Raw genomic sequence first — 16449 nt, 5'->3', positions numbered from 1 at the left:
AGTCTGTACCAGATAAAACTTACTGAATTTAAGTAACTTGTCCATCTGAAAGATGCTTCTAACCACAGATTCCTTACCTTAGAATAGATACCAATGCAATATATTTCCAAAAAGGTGGGTCTACTGATTGTTTTAGACTAAGATGTCCTGGAAGACCAAACAAGCAAATTCCCATCTCGTCGAGGCAATAGTGTTTGGCAAACAGACGACAGATTTCCAGGACTGGGACCCCTCTAAATAACGCAGGGGTTGCAGCTTTAGCTCTGGTGGAATAAGCTCTTAAGCTCTCAAGGGGCTACTCCTTTGCATTTGCGTAGCACATCTTAAAGCAAAGGATGATCCATCTACAAAAGGTACTCATCTGAATCGCCTTCTCTTTCCTTGCCCCCATAAATGCAACAAAGAGTTGATCGTCCACCTGGAAATCAGTGCTATGATCAAAGTAGAACAACAACACTCTTGTTGGATCCAGGTGGTAGAGTCTCTTCTTAGTAGGATGAAGGGGTGGATAAAAGGTAGACAAGGTGATGTTCTGCCTGACATGGAAAGGTGGAAAGTTTTGAGAGTTAGGAGCTGTAGAGGGCAATTGTGCATCGGCCCAAAAGGGGAACACACGAGGAAGGTAAGAACTGAATTCAAGTCTCATTGGGGTATAATGAAGGGTGTCGGGGGAAACATATACTGCAAACCTTTCAGGAACCTAGTCACAACAGGTGCCTTAAACAGGGACGGTTGGCCCAGACAGATAGCCTTTAAGTGTGCCCAGAGCAAAGCCTTGCCGGGCCAAGGATTAAACAAACAGCAAAACTTCAGACAAGGGTACAGCAGATGATCACCTGATTTAGATGTACACCAAGCAACAAAATTATCCCATTGGCAGGCGTAAACAGTTTTAGTGGAAGACTGCCAGGCTGCCAAGATGACATTGCATACCTCAGGAGGTAGATCAAACACCCTCAACGATTTTCACTCAATCTCCATGCATGAAGGTGGAGAGCCGACAGATTTGGGTATACTACCTGGCCCTGAAGGAGTGACAGAAGATCCTCCCTTGCTCAGTCCAGGGCTCCTAGGACAACTTGGGGCCGGTCGTCTCTGATCTTGAGAACTCTGGACAGGAGTGATATCAGAGGGAAGGCGTATAGAAGTCCTGAGCTCCACTTAAGACAAAATGAGTCTCCAAGCGAGAGAGCCTTTGGAAACTCCAGTGCGCAGAAGTGCTGCCATTGAGCGTTCTCGGGGTGGCGAATATATCTACCCAAGGTTCTCCTCACTCTTGGAAGATACCTTACATCACCTCCAAATGCAGACACCATTCGTGATTCTCTAGGAATCAACAGCTGAGTTCATTTGCTCTGCCGTCACAGAGAGTACACCAGATATGGAACCACCAGGAAAATGTCCTGACGTTCCAGCTTTTTCCAGAGACATGTAGCTTGCAACGTAGGGTCCACAACCCCACCCTGCTTGTTGCAATACCATATGGTGGTGATATTGTCCATGAACACCTGAACTAGTCTTTCCTTGATGGAAGGAAGAAAGGCTTTCAATGCCAGTCAGATCACTGTCAGTTCCAACAGTTTGATGTGGAGCTGATACTCCACCGGAGACCTGTGACCTCTGATCATCACCTTTCCTAGGTGGCTGCCACACCCCAGAAGGGATCCATTTGTCACCACTGTGGGTTCTGGGTGGGGAAGAAAAAGAATTCTGCCGTTGACCCTCTAATTGTCGGTGAGCCACCACTGCAGGACTTTTTAAGTTCCATCTGATATCTGGACGAGGACGGGGAGCTATCTATGATTCTTTGTCCACTGAGTCTTCAAGACCCACTGCAGAGCCTGCATATGGCAACGAGCATGTGTTACCAAAAGGATGCGGGAGGTGATGAGGCCCAGCACCCTCGAGTCAGTCTCACCAAAATTCAGGATAGAGGTTGAAACATCGATATCATAGCCTGAAAATCCTGGATAAGCACAACACTGCACTGTGTTTGCAGAACAGCTCAGATGAAAGGAGCGTCTGAGAGGGAGTCAAGTGTGACTTCGGCACTTTGATCGTGAACCCCAGTGAGTGCAGAAGGTTCGTTGTAGTGTGGAGGTGGGAGACGACTGCTTGGGTAGAGTCCACCTTCAACAACTAATCATCGAGGTAGGTGAAGATTGAAACCCCTGTCCTCCCCAGATGTGCAACCACTGCCATCACCGTGGTGAGCACCCGAGGGGCACTGGTAAGGGCAAAAGGGACCACAGCGAACCAATAATGCTCCCGGCCCACCATGAACCACAAGTAATGTCTGTGGGCAGGCAGGACGGGGCTGTAGAAATAGGCATCCTGCAAGTCCAATGTTACCATCCACTCTTCAAGGTTGAGGGCTGATAGGGCCTCAGGCATTATGTTTTTTTTTTTTTTTAATTTTTCGAAAAACCTTTATTGTGTTCAAGCACGGTACATCAGTGCAATGAAATCAGATAATACTGCATAATATTGGCAAGCATTTGGATGGTACCTTCCCATGCAATGATACAATTAATTCAAGGATAAGATCAAAACTCTGAGCAAACAACCCATCTCCCCTCCCCGTTCATAACACCGTTTACATTGCAGTAGATAATATCAGGTAATAAGGAAAAAAACATTAGAAACATTTGCAAATTTCTGTCAAAAATCAATTCTGCTTGGTTCAGGCGCTGTCAGGTGTTTACAGTGGAGTAGTTCACAAGAGAACACCACAATACATCAGTAAGGCATTTCGTCTGGAAGGGAGAGCAATGGAGGGGAACAACACATCTCATCACAGTCCGCCAGGTGCAGAACAGACTGTAAGGGGTCCTAATGAGGTCATGGATACAGCTTCGGACTCATCCATAGCCTAGTGAACCTGTGTATGACGCACCTCTGCGAGCTCTCCTCCAGCGGCACAGGCGTCATTTCCCGACTCCTCCCGCTCCCCAGCCTCTTGGCGCAAAAGATAGGTCGTCAACGGGCTCCATATGTCTTTTGGTCGTGACTTAAGTGGGAGGAGCTCAGCATATGATTGTAACTGGTCCTTCCAAGTGGACATAACTGTGAGCCAGACTTTGAATTTGGGGGCCCGTCCTCTCCCCCATCTGCAGGCCACTTGTCTCTTGGCTAGTAGCGGGCTCATTGCAAGAAATTGTTTATAAGTAGTATCAATAGTTTGCGTGAGGCTCAGCAGGGCTAGTCGCGGCATGGTGGTATGGCGTCGCCCAGCATGTCCGAGAGGCCCGCAAAGACTAGTGTCCAGTATTCCGCCACTGTTGGGTACGTCCACGCTAGGTGCGCGAAGTCAGCCACACTCGTACCGCACCGAACACAGCGATCAGTGTCCCGCAGCTGAAATCTGTGAAGTCTAACAGCGGTATGGTATAGGCGGTGTAGAAACTTGTAGTGTATGAGGCGTAGTCTAGCATTACTGGTGATGGCTGTTGTTTGGGCGCAGCATATTTCCCATTGCTCGTCTGTTGGGGGGAGTCGAGGTCCCTGTCCCATTCAGCCCTGGCACGTGGGGGGTTGGTTTGCGGCACACTCTGCACGTGTTTGTACATTAGCGAGACTACATGGCGTGGGGCTTCTGCTTGTAGCAGTGCGTGTAATGGTGCCAGGGTTTCAGGTTCGGTACAAAAGGGGGTGGTGATGGACGGAGCATCTGAACCAATCAAACACTCACACCCAGTCAAAGGATCTGGGTTTGATCCATCACCGTTCTTTAGCCCAAACCATGCCTTCCCTGGACCGGAAACAAGCTTCCGAGGACCGGTTTCTGGCATTACAGCCGTCTTCAGCCCGGCTTGCTTGAATCCAGTGGCAAAGTGAGCAAGGGACTCACGTCTGAGCATACCCTGCCCCAATTATGGCGGCCAAAGCGGTGCAAAAGGGGGTAGTGATGGAGGGAGCATCTGAACCAATCAAACACTCACACCCAGTCAAAAGATCTGGGTTTGATCCATCACCGTTCTTTAGCCCACTCTGCCACCCCAGTTCAGACATGGCTATATGCAAATCAGTCTGACCCTGTGCCTCATGGGAACAGTCCAGCCCGAACTGCCAAGCCATGTCTTCCCTGGACCGGAAACAAGCTTCCGAGGACCGGTTTCTGGCATTTCAGCCGTCTTCAGCCCGGCTTGCTGGAATCCAGTGGCAAAGTGAGCAAGGGACTCACGTCTGAGCATACCCTGCCACACTTATGGCGGCCAAAGCTGTACAAAAGGGGGTGGTGATGGACGGAGCATCTGAACCAATCAAACACTCACATCCAGGGTTTCAGGTTCGGCTGGAAAGGAGGGCGCAAGCGACCGGATGTTTTGTCGGAGCCGCGTGTATAAGAACGTGTCCATGATTGAGGGCGCAGTGTCTCCAAAAAACTGGTGCGGTGCACGGAATTGGGCATTTAAGTATAGATCCCCCCAGGTGCGGTAGTTAAGCCCAAGTAGCATTTTTCTGCCTATTCCCTCGCAGGCAACCTATACACAGGAGTCATTTATTTGGGGAGAGGAGTTAGCTTTGCGGCTAAGGCGCTCGACCTCGGAATCTGGGTTTGAGTCTCGGTTTGACACCAAAAAACCTCCTGTGATTCTGGGCAAATCACTTAATCTCCCCGTGCCTAAAAATGAAAGTGTGTGTCCTCATGAAAAAAAAAAAGTAACTTGTGCTATGTAAAGCGCTCTGATACCTGATTCGGTTCGGGTCTAGTTCGCGCTATATAAAACTCTACAAAAAAAAAGAAAAAGAAAAAAAAAATTTATTAAGGGTAGTTTGGGCGAATTTAAGAGTGGGTTGCCAGCATATTGTGCTATGCGTTTCCATGCCATGGCTGTGCAGTCGACTGTCGTCGGATCGCGGTCCCTGTCCTTCAGGACCATAAATATGTAGTTGGCTATTGTGACTGGCGCCATGTGCCCGTCTTTCACCGCTAGATGTGCCATGTATGGAGGCGGGTGAAACCAGTACGTGGCGAACTGAGCCTGCACGCTGTAATAGTACAGTTCGAAATTAGGCACATCAAATCCCCCTTGGTGATAGGGTAGCATAAGCGTGTTAAGATTAAGTCGTGCCTGTTTGCCGCCCCAGATGAGACGTGATAATTGGGTTCTAAGCGTGCAAAAGAAATAACTGCCGGGGTGATACGGGATATTGATAAAGAGATAGAGCAGTTTTGGCAGCAGCACCATTTTAATCAGTGATATGCGGCCTGCCATCGAGAGTGGGAGGCGAAGCCATTTGGTGATGGTGTCCGTAATTTTATCTATTGCTGTCCCATAGTTAGCGCTCATCAGGGAGTCCCTTTGACGTGTGATCTGTATGCCCAGGTATTTTAGTTCATCTTGCTCCCACACAAGAGGGTAATCTAGCTGATGAGAGTGTGTGGAGTCCGTAAGGGGGAATACTGCCGATTTGGCCCAATTTATCTGTATGCCCGAAATGCAGCCGAATTTCGTGATCTCCCGTAATACAGGGTTAAGATTGTCAGTGGGTCTGTGGATGTATAATGTCATGTCGTCAGCGTATAGAGATATGAGTAATTGTCGATTTGGATAAATAAGTGCTCGGTGATTATGGTGATGTCCCAATGTCGCCGCAAGGGGTTCAATTGCTATCGCAAACAGAACATGCGATAGGGGGCAGCCCTGGCGCGTGCCTCTCTGTATCGTGAATGAGGAAGATCTAGACCCGTTTAGTAGCACTACATCAGTTGGGCGGTTGTATAATAGTTGTATCCAATTAAAAAAACTGTATGGTATGCGCATGCGCTCCAATACACCCAGCAGATAGTCCCATTCTAGTGAGTTGAACGCCTTAGTGGCGTCGAGAAATATTGCTACAGCCTCGCAATGTGGGTCAATGTCTTGCATTACTGCATGGAAATTGCATAGGTTATGAGATGTTGCACGGTTGGGAACAAACCCCGCCTGATCCGGTAGAACCAGACGTTCCATCAGGAGGTTAAGGTGGATCGCCAGCACTTTCGCCAGGATTTTTGTATCGCAATTTAGTAAGGATAGGGGGCGATATGAGTCGCATTGCGTGGGGGACTTGCCAGCCTTGAGTAACGACGTTATAATTGCCTCTCTCATAGTATCAGGGAGGCTCCCTTCTTCCAACGCTGCATAATACACTTTTTTAATATGGGAGCAAGGAGAGGAGCAAAGGTTTTATAAAATTCAGCTGGGAGGCCGTCAGAGCCGGGGGCACGACCCGATTTCATAGTCATAATGGCCTCTGTAATTTTGTCTAGCTCTAGTTCCAGGTCGAGGAACTTATGCTGGGTGGGGCCAAGCCAGACTAATGCAACATCCTCCAAGTATGAGGATAGGTTTAAGGGCGCGCCCCTCTTCGATGAATAGAGGGTCTGGTAGAAGTCCCGAAAGACGCTGAGTTGGTCTGCAGCATTTCTGTGTGTGTTCCCCTGTGTGTCTTGGATAGCGGTCACGTAATTAGCAAATTCGGGGGATTGATCATGGGGTAACGCTAAGGCCACCGGTGCACGCCCTCGACCTCCATATCACACCCATCTACAACCACCCGCATTACTTGGATAGATCTGACAGGACGGAGGCGAGTACCCGGGCGGTCGGTTACATGCACATTGAAAGAACAAATCAACCCAGTAGGTATACATCACCCATCGGCACAGCGTCCATTAAGGCCATATCTTCAGCGCTGCCCCCACATTTGCCAAAGAGACAGTTCAGTGTCAGCTAGGCTCTGATAGCGGCGAGTGGAATCTTGACCGTCTTCTCTCCGCCTCCTCGCGTGACGCCGACCTCCGTTCTCGCTTAAGGTATTCCTCTGCTTGCAGCGGCGAGTTAAAGATGACTGGTTTCCCTCGATGGTGAATCCGCAGCCTCGCGGGGTACAACATGGCATACTGGATGCCCTGAGTTTGAAGTTTCTTTTTCACTGGTAGAAATTTGCGGCGGGCCTCCTGCACATTTTGTGTGAAATCGGGATAAAATGACAAGGTGGTGTTCTCGTACTTCACTTCGCCTTTCTCCCGCTCCAGACGTAAAACAGTGTCTCTATCGCGGTAGTTGAGAAACCGCATGATGATCGGGCGCGGAGAGGCCCCGGGATGGGGTCGGGTCGCCAAAGACCTATGCGCCCGCTCAATGACCATGTGAGCGGAGAGTGCCCCTTCTCCAAAAAGGTCAACCAGTCAGCTCTCCATAAAGTCCTCCAGCCTCCCAGTGTTGGTGGATTCTGCCAGTCCTAGCATCCGGACGTTGTTCCTCCGAGAGCGGGTTTCCAACTCCTCGTTTTTGTCTGCGATCACCTTTAAAAGTTTGTCCATTTGCTGCATATGACGTTGACTGGTTACCGCGCCGTCCTCTAAGTCCGAGACCCTTTGTCCGCCTCGTTCAGCCTCTCGTCATGCTTGTCTAAGTTCGCCACCACTGCCTCCAACCTGTTACTCTTAGCGTCCATTTTGGAGTCTATAGAGGTGAGGCTTTGCTTCATCCCCACCAACAGCTCCTTCCACCCGGCGTCATTGTTCTCAGGTGGGTCATCTTCCACCCGCTCCTTGGATGCAGCACGTTAGCTTCGCCTGTCTCGGTTCTGTACGGCCCATAATTGCCTCCTCCTGTCCAGGCTCCGCTGGGGCCACCGCCAAATAAAGTGTATCCAGTAACTCAAGGCTTCCTATTCGCACATGTCCAGCGCTGCGAGCATGCGGCCAGGTATACAAATCGACTTGCTGCTGGTCGTCTAGGGCCCAAAGCTGTTACACACCCGAGTCAAGGGGAATAAATCTCCAACAGCAGGGGTCCCACGTAAGGGTGTCTGGCCGCTGCCAAGGAAGGCAGTGCAGATGGCCCCCCAAAGGATCACCACGCACTGTTCCAGGGCGTCCCAGCCGCCAGTGACCAGGGCCGCAAGTGTGCAGTCCACCATCCAGCGTCAGTATCCTGCAGGCCGTAAAGTGCCCCGCACTGCTGCACACACGTAGCGGAGGGGGGAAAGGAGCTAGAAAGAGGTCGTCACAGGGGGGTGCTCATCCCGCCGGAGAGGGGCCAGTGCCGGATATCAATTCAAACCCAAGTGTCCTGTGGCCTCCCCTAACTAGTTCGTAATGTCCACACACGCTATCAAAATGGCGGACCTCGGCCCGCAAGGTAGCTCCAAGGAGGCCCTTCTCAGCCGTTGGGTCACAGGCAGTGCGTACCCCTCAGTCTGCGCCACAGTGGCTTCGCGATGGGCAGCAAGCCCTGATGCCCTTGCCCTAGTGTCCACGGCTCTTCCCTCCGCACAGCACTGGCACCCTCCCGTGCAAATGGCCACCGTCTCCTTACTGTAGTCAGCAAGCGAGCTGTCCAGGAGTCGTCCGCTTGCCAGGGTGCCTCCTCACCAGCTTCGCCACCAAAGAAGCACCCAAGGGAGTCTCTGCGCGTCTTTCGGGTGCAGCCCCTGCTTCCAGCAATGTAAATCCGGGCAAGGGCGAGATCAGGCCCAAGAAGCCCCGGCCTCGCACAGTTCACGCCACTGTCCTCTGTCAGCAGATTGGGGACAGCAGAAAGTAGTAGGGGGGTTTGTTGGAAGGGTAGGGTCTAACCTCATTGTGATCTCCCGCCATTGAGGCAGATGGTGTTGGATTCTGCTGCCAGCTAGATTCCCATGTGGGGTAAGGGTATACTAAAGAGGATTTGACTCTGTGGTTGCCTGGGGGAATAAATTGTGCAGACCTCTGGCTTTAAATCCCATGAGACTTGTGGGTACTGTGTCTGCAGCCATGAAAGGCCTGAGGCTGCTGGCCAATGCAATTGTTTTGGGTCACAGAGAGCACCAACGACCTAGCAGTGGTTCTACTGTCCTTAAGTCTGCCCAAGGGTGAATCCATCTTGTTTCTAAAGAGACGAATCTTGTCAAAGGGTATTTCCATAAGCAAGGCTTGGATATACCCAAAAAAGCCAGTATTCCTCAGTCAGGCATGCCTTGGAGCGCCACCGATGGCCCTGCCCAGTCAGTCAGTCGTATCCAACCGGTATCTGATCATTGCCCATCAGCAACAGCTTAGGAGAGTATGGTCTGGGTCTCACCCGGAACTATAAGCATCACTTGTGCAGCCATATCCAATGCAGTATGGGAATAATGGCCCAATAAGCATGCAGTGTTCATGGACCGCAGTTCCAAGCTGTCAGAAGCGTAAATCCTCTAACCAAAAGTATTCCACTTCATGCATTCCCTATCAGGTGGAGTGGTAAGGAACACGCCGGTACTGATCTGGGATGTTGCGGCCTGGACCACCAGTCTCTCAGGGGTGGGGTGCTGTGAGAGGAAGGCTGGGCCCGTGGGAGTGGGGCGATGAAGGCGAGCAATGATCCTGTGCACAGTAGTGCCTGTACAGGGCTTGTTCCAGGTCCTGATCAGGACAACTTATAGGTTTACGTTTGAAGGGTAGTAAGGGTTCTGATGGCGATAGCTCTGGATGAAGCACCTCTGTCAAGACATTGGTGGCTGCGTTAGGTCCAGGACCTCAGCTACCCTCCAGACCACCATCAAGGAAAAACAGAAGCCACTTCCACTACAGCCACTGAGGGAGGAGAAAGGAGTCCATCGCCTGCTGAGGTATTCAGACCACTGGATTCAACCAGGTCCTCATACCAGTTGCCATCCACCATGGACTCTGCTTAGGGAACAGTCAAGGTATAGAGATCCTTAAAGCCACTCAACTTATGTTCCTCAGTAGGCCCTTAAGGGAAATATGGCTCCATCTCTAATTGAGGCTGTGTGGCCTCACCAGTTCGGGAGTCTGAACTCACGGTGGGTTGGATGCTGCCGATAGGAGTTGGGGGTGCCGGAAACTGTGCCACTGGAAAATCCCTGGGGGAGGTTGACAAGCCACGGCGGTTCCAAATCCACCAATGGATCCTGAGGGGTTGACTGGACTGGCGCCGGGGGCAGACCCACTGACAGAGCCCCAGACAAAGACCCTTCCGAACCCATGGAACCTGAAGGGGCTGCAGAGGAGATCAGCTGCTCAAAAATGAGGATCATGGCCTCATAAAACTATTGGAGTTGTGCCGCACGCGGTTGGCTCCTGGGAGTTTAGGGAACTACGCATTGGACTTTTGTTGCTGATGCCAGATACACAGGAACCATCTGCAAGCGAGGTCAAGATTTGTGGCATTGTTCCCTTGCATTGTCCGAAGAATGGGAGCAACAAGGACAAGTCGAAGAGCACTTAGACCTTTTGGGATACTTCTTACGGGACTTACCTGAAGAAGTCTGGGAGTGTGACGAGGGCCAATGCACGCGACTCTGAGAGTGGTCCAAGACCTCCCACACGAACAGGACCTAGAGCGGCATGGAGGAGCATGACAAGCGGCTAAGCGTTTCATGGCACGCTCGCAGAAGCCCTTGGGGTTCAAGGTCCTGCACTCCACACACAATGCAGAGTTGCGGTCCCTCTCCCGGCACCACAGGCATACCAAGTGCGAGTCTATCACTGACACCTGTCCTTCACAGGCTCCACAAGGCTTGAGCTTTGTGGGTCCCTTCATGGACATTCTATAAAAAAATTTAAAATGCACATTATTTGTCAACAATATGTCAGAAGAACTCAGTCAAAATTGATTGAGGTGAGCTTGATCCAGATACGCATTGATGGCGCGAAAAAGAAGGAGCAGAGGTCCATGCGCTGGATTTCCGCCTATATAGGCAAACGGTACATCACTTCCAGCGCGGACGACGCCAACGACCCTACGTAGTGCTGAACGGCATCACCTACCGGGTCAGGGGATTGCTCAAAAATCTATGGGGAATATTCTAAAATAAGCAATCTGCGGCTAGAAGCCTCTATCAAATAGTTATACTGGTGAGCAAAGCAACAATGGTTAACACCCCTCTACTGGAGTGAGGTCTTACATTTTATTAGTTCTTGTTAGTTCTACTGTACAGTTGGTTCAGATGTACGCTAATGCTGTTTAGGCATCAGAGCTGCAGAATTCAGAGATCAAACCATAGTTATCAGGTAATCTACTGCATCCTGTGTTGTCTTCTTGTTGCCTTGTGATTCATTAACCATAACTCAATGTTGGGGCTGACTAGTTGGTATATGCGGAGGATAGAGCATGGCAAATGTAGGAATCATATGTTGTGGAAGATACATACAACAAGGCTGACTCTACATATATGGATGGGATGCCACTTCAAATTTTGAATGTGGTAAAAATCCAACCTTAATTTGACTTAGGCCCATCTTCCTCTTCTTAGCTGAAGAATGCTTCAACTTGTTCTTAATGCTCCTCCTGAGTCTTGTTCAGCATCTGGCATACCAACAGTTTCCTTTAATATTAAATCTGGTAGTTGAAGTGACACATGCAGTGGTGAAGTAACCACTGACAAACCGACAGTTAAGGTAAATCCATCAACAAACAAAGTAGGATGCACAACTGACACATATCCTCCTTTCAGTTCAGAAACTCTGTCATTGTAGCAACTTTCTGATGCTGTTGTCATATACATTTCTTTGTTTGTTATCAGTGAAGTTGCTTCCAACATCGATAAAACCTAATTTAACCTGCCCCTCACCATGTCTGTCCCAAAAACATCTGCTGTCGATGAACAAAATGTTTGCGCCATCAAATTCCCCTGCTGACCTGCCTCTATGGCCTTTTTTTTCTGACTCCATTTTTTTAGCTATTGGATGAATGGAAACAGCCTGTACTGTTAACCTCTCAACGCTAGTGAAGACCTTTCTCTGCATTGTGTTCATCAATAAGCTTGTGGTTCATGGTAATTTTGAGTTTGTCAAGTGTGACAAATCTGACAAGTCAGGTTTTTTAATTTCTAACAGGAAATACTGAGGTACTCAGAAATACAGATCGCCTATCTGACGTGCTTGTGTTTTTCTTGTATCCTGGGTTAAGAGAGTAAAATGAATGTCCAGATTCTAATTTCCTCTTTAGTCTAGAAGTATTAGGCTACCATGGTAACTGTTCCTCAACAACAGGTTCAGTGGGAAGCATATCAGCAAAAGATCTCTAATTTCTTGAATATCCGGTTGTCACCAATTCTAATTTATTTTTCTTGTAATAAGAATGTCTTCCAGTTGAATTGTCACAGCCATGTATCTTTTCTTGGTCAAATTTCTTTGGGTCATGATTAGGGTTGGAAGCAAGCTATGTATATGGTGTGCTTGCCCTTGATTTAAATGAAGCTCTTAACACAAATTGCACATGTATAGAAGTGTGACTATGTCTTCTGCTTCCATCCTTTCTAGAAAAAAATACAATTGAAAAGAAACAGAGAGAAGTGCTGGGAAGACGTTGATGAAATTTGAAACGTCTTCTAAAAATGTTGCAGAAAGTAGGAGTGCTCTAGGGGAATGTCTTGCACTAGGAAATCGACAGAGCCTTGGGTTTAAGGTACGGATGCACTCTCCACCTCACTTGCCAAAGTTCTGGTCATACAATGAGGTGGCCAGAGTCAATATCTTGCCCAATTTACAAAGGGAGTTATGCCTTCCGGAAGTAGTACTATTTCATGCACTGTAGCAAATATTAAAGAGTTCCTGAGAACCTGATCTCTGTTGACTGTAATACAGACTGTTGGATAATCTGATCTGTTAGAAATTGTCAACAAATGGAAGACATTTTTAGACATGTTCCAGAAGATCTGGAAAAATTCAATATTAGTAGTACTGCTCAAATCAGTTTATGGACCTTTGTAGATTTGGTCTATTCACCCAAAAATGGTTGATGTCCTGTTTGCCATATTAAGAGCACCTTGATGTCAAAGGTACTCTAAATGAAGAGGACAGGACATCTAAGACTTTTCAGTGGTTGTTCAGCTCCGATGAGCTCTAAATACGGGATATTTTGGCATACCAAACTGGATTGATGAAGTGATCTGTCTCATGCTGAGAAAATCCAGAACTCCAAAATCTAGAAACGGCTGTTGTGATTCCAGCTCTAACAGCCCTGCTTGGAAACACATCTCTAGCATAATTCAAATCACAGGATCTTTGGAAGGCGCTCTTGGGCACATCTGGCTTGAGTCATGTGACAAATTTCCAAACTGCAGCAGAGTGTATGAAATCCAAAAGTTTTCAATTTGGGGATGATGTTATGCTTGTTAAAAAAGTTAGTACAAGGTTGAGATGAAGTCAAACCTTTACATCAAGAACAAACACATACAGGAAGCTCATGTTTTGTATCAATTAAAGAGGCTTAAACTGGTTCTGATAAAGAAGCAGCAGGACCATACCAGAAAATACTTTTCCAGCTTGGTGACCAGAGACAAACATGGTAGAGTCACAGACATGGCTTTTGGGCAGAAATCGCTTTCACCATCAAGCTTGCAGCCCTGGTTTAGATCAAACACAAGGAGATGATTAACGGAAAGCGGTAACCTTTCAGACACTCATCCCCAGTCACAGATCTGGGTTGAGTCCATCATCATTCTTTAGCTAACTTCACCACCCCACCCCATCTTTGAATGGTTAAAATATATTAACTCCACTTTCCTTTTGAATTTTGATGAATCCTCTGGTGACATATCTGACCCTCACAATATTCCTTTTTCTTTGGTCATTGCTTCTGCTTTCTCTCTTAGTCCACTTCCATCTATTACCATACTATTGTTAAATGCACCATTCCACCACAGGTGGCTTTTTCATACCTTTCTCTGCTCCCTCATGTCTCACTTGCATCTAATGGAATTACAGTGCTGAATTCTCAAAGCCATTTGCCTGTGTAATTCCACCAAATATGAGCCAACAGCTTATTTTATAAGTGACAATGTATGTTTGATGTTCACAAAAATGTAATTGTACTAATAAAGAAAACTACATATGTGCAATCTTAGCCAGGGTGTAAATCCTTCTTCAGAGGCAGGGAGTGGCCATCCCAGGTCAGAATGTCAGGAAAGCCTTACTACATTTTTATAGGTAATCATAGTGCCCTTCCAATCTATACCCACTACGGAAATGGTAAAGAATGTACTAATGTCAAGGGCAGAAGGAGAACATCTCTTTCCAAATGTAGCATCGGCTGGGAAGAAATGCAAAACTGTTAGCAATAATAGGGACAGGGGTTTCTTTGTGAAGGAAAAAGAAAAAGAAAACAGAAAACATGCAACTGCACATGTCTTGAGTTTCTGGAATGCACAATTACTTCCCGAGAATATAGGTGCTTGTGTTATGCCCTTTGCATCACTCTAGAAGGAATTCATGAATGTTTTCTTAAGTCACAAATCTGCACCCATGTGAGCCTGTAAAACTACAGACACTGACTTCATTTTATTTTAGAACACCGCCCACAATTTTTAATGGACTCAATTCAAAATACGCCAAGGTAGCTCAAGAAATTAGCACTACCTTTCTACAATGTGGTAGAAACTCAAGACATAGCATAACAAGCAACATCTCATATATGGTACACAGTGTATTTTACACAAGGGACACAAATGAGTGCACACAAATATCTGTGGCTAATTATGAGGTCAACAGAGCCCCAGGGAAGATTGGATGAGGAAGGCAGACATGATTATGTGCCTCGGGGAACATGGTGAGCCAAGCACATTCAAAGAGGGTCTTTCAGTTGTCTGTCTTCTTCTCCATAGCAGGGGCATAAAAACTATGATAGTGTATATCCTAAAATTGGCATCTTGAGTACCACATGTAAACTTACTTGCAGACTTAAGAACGATGACCATGGTATATTTATTTATCACGTAACCAATTTGCTAGAGAACATCTACTAGGGACCACCACTCACACTTCAATGAAATCCATGTTTTGCTCTCCAGTGTGCAGACAGGAGGACAGTGATGGTTTCTTACCGGTGAAGTTGAGGTCTGGGGACGTGTAGGGAGTAAATTTGACCCCTGTGCCGCTGGCGCTGTATGTCACTTGTACACGCTCTCTTTTGTAGGTCGCGACTGAAGCATTCCCCGTTATAACTGGTGGATATGAATCTGAAACACAGGGGTACATTTAGAGATAAAACTGATATAGCATATACCTATTTGGAATCACCAGTAATGCTTTCTGAATGGGCATTCATTTTCGTCAACAATTATGTGTTAGAAGCATCTTAAATAAGCATTATATTTTTCAGTTCTTTGGAGAGAAACTTTGAAAATGAATACTTCATCAGTATGGTACTTGTGTGTCATTGCAAATCCTTTTTTATTTCGAGTTGTAATGTCTTTTGTGACAAACTAAGCATGGTCTTATCGCAAGGGCCTTGGAACCAATCTGGCAGACACCATTTCTGCTACATCTTTTTGATGTATACTTACTGAGCGTTAAATTTGCTTCCCCAAATGTGGTAGCGAGCCGTTGTGTTTGCGCACCAATTGCAGAACTTCCAGTGCTCAGGGTGTCGTAGATACATTCGATATTGCCACCACAAACTGAAGACGCGGCTCCATACCCAGAGGCATTCGCTCTCATTAGATCACCAAGGAACAGTGGAGTGAAAGTGCTGTTTCTCTGCAAAATGGTTGGAACAGCGAAAGAAAATAGGCTGGGTCCGCCCACTTGCCCTGTGAAAGCAAAAACAGGAGGTACACGGTCACATGTCTGGTCATCCAAAGATCAATGTCAGAATGTGGTTTCATTAGATTGATTTGAACTCTGGATTTGCACGAAGTACAATAAGAAATGCGTTACTTACCTGTAACTGCAGTTATCCAGTATTGGTATCTTTCATAGATTCACATGCCTGAATCATTCCCCGTCGTCGGGGTGGGAGTCCCCGGTACATAATAATAGTAATGTCATATAGACATATACATACTAATAGGCCAGAGGCCTCACATTAGTAACCTATCCAAGTACTTTTGTAAAAAGGACCAAACTTTGGCCAGGAGCCAATCAGCTACTACCACCCTCTAGAACCTTCCTGGAAGGAGCCCTAGTCCCTCAGATTTTCGTAAGCACAGTGCTAAGTAGTACCTATTGTGAGAATTAAGGTGAGCCCTTCCAGGGGAGGCGGGTGGGTTGCATGTGAATCTATGAAAGATACCAATACTGGATAACTGCAGTTACAGGTAAGTAACGCATTTCTTATCCAGTATTATGGGTATCTTTCATAGATTCACATGCCTGAATCAGAGTAGCAAGCAATAGGCAGCACATTTCGCATAATATAGCACGTAAGACACTTGATAATAACTTATCAATAGTGCAACACAATAAACTGCAAACAGTAGCAGGATAAGAAATGTGCAATTAGGTAATAGGAAAGGTGGGATGAAAGGAAGAAGGCTCACCTCTAATGAAATAGATGACGGAGCACCGCCTGTCCCACTGCTCCATCCTTCATAAGTTCCGAATCCAAGCAGTAGTGCTTGGTGAACGTATGTGGTGTCTTCCATGTCGCCGCTCTGCAAATGTCGACAATGGGCACCCCAGAAAAGAGCGCCATGGAGGTGGAAACCGCTCTAGTGGAATGAGCCCGAATCTTGGAGGGCAGAGGAGGT

The 16449-nt window shown here is 47.4% G+C and overlaps 1 protein-coding gene across 1 annotated transcript in view; it reads right to left on the bottom strand.

The window, feature by feature from the left end:
* The window catches only part of LOC144792796 (uncharacterized), an 844113-nt gene that overhangs the window by 150204 nt on the left and 677460 nt on the right, over positions 1–16449 (bottom strand). The window contains exons 62-63 of the mRNA XM_078667999.1: positions 15265–15510; positions 14803–14937 (exon numbers count right to left, since the gene is read on the bottom strand). Coding sequence (XP_078524125.1) covers positions 14803–14937; positions 15265–15510 — 381 coding nt within the window. The remainder of the gene's footprint in view (positions 1–14802; positions 14938–15264; positions 15511–16449) is intronic.

Source organism: Lissotriton helveticus, chromosome 11 (assembly GCF_964261635.1).
Source record: "Lissotriton helveticus chromosome 11, aLisHel1.1, whole genome shotgun sequence".
Lineage (NCBI taxonomy): Eukaryota > Metazoa > Chordata > Amphibia > Caudata > Salamandridae > Lissotriton > Lissotriton helveticus.
Note: the sequence above shows the minus strand (reverse complement) of the source record. Positions and strands in the feature narration are given on the sequence as shown.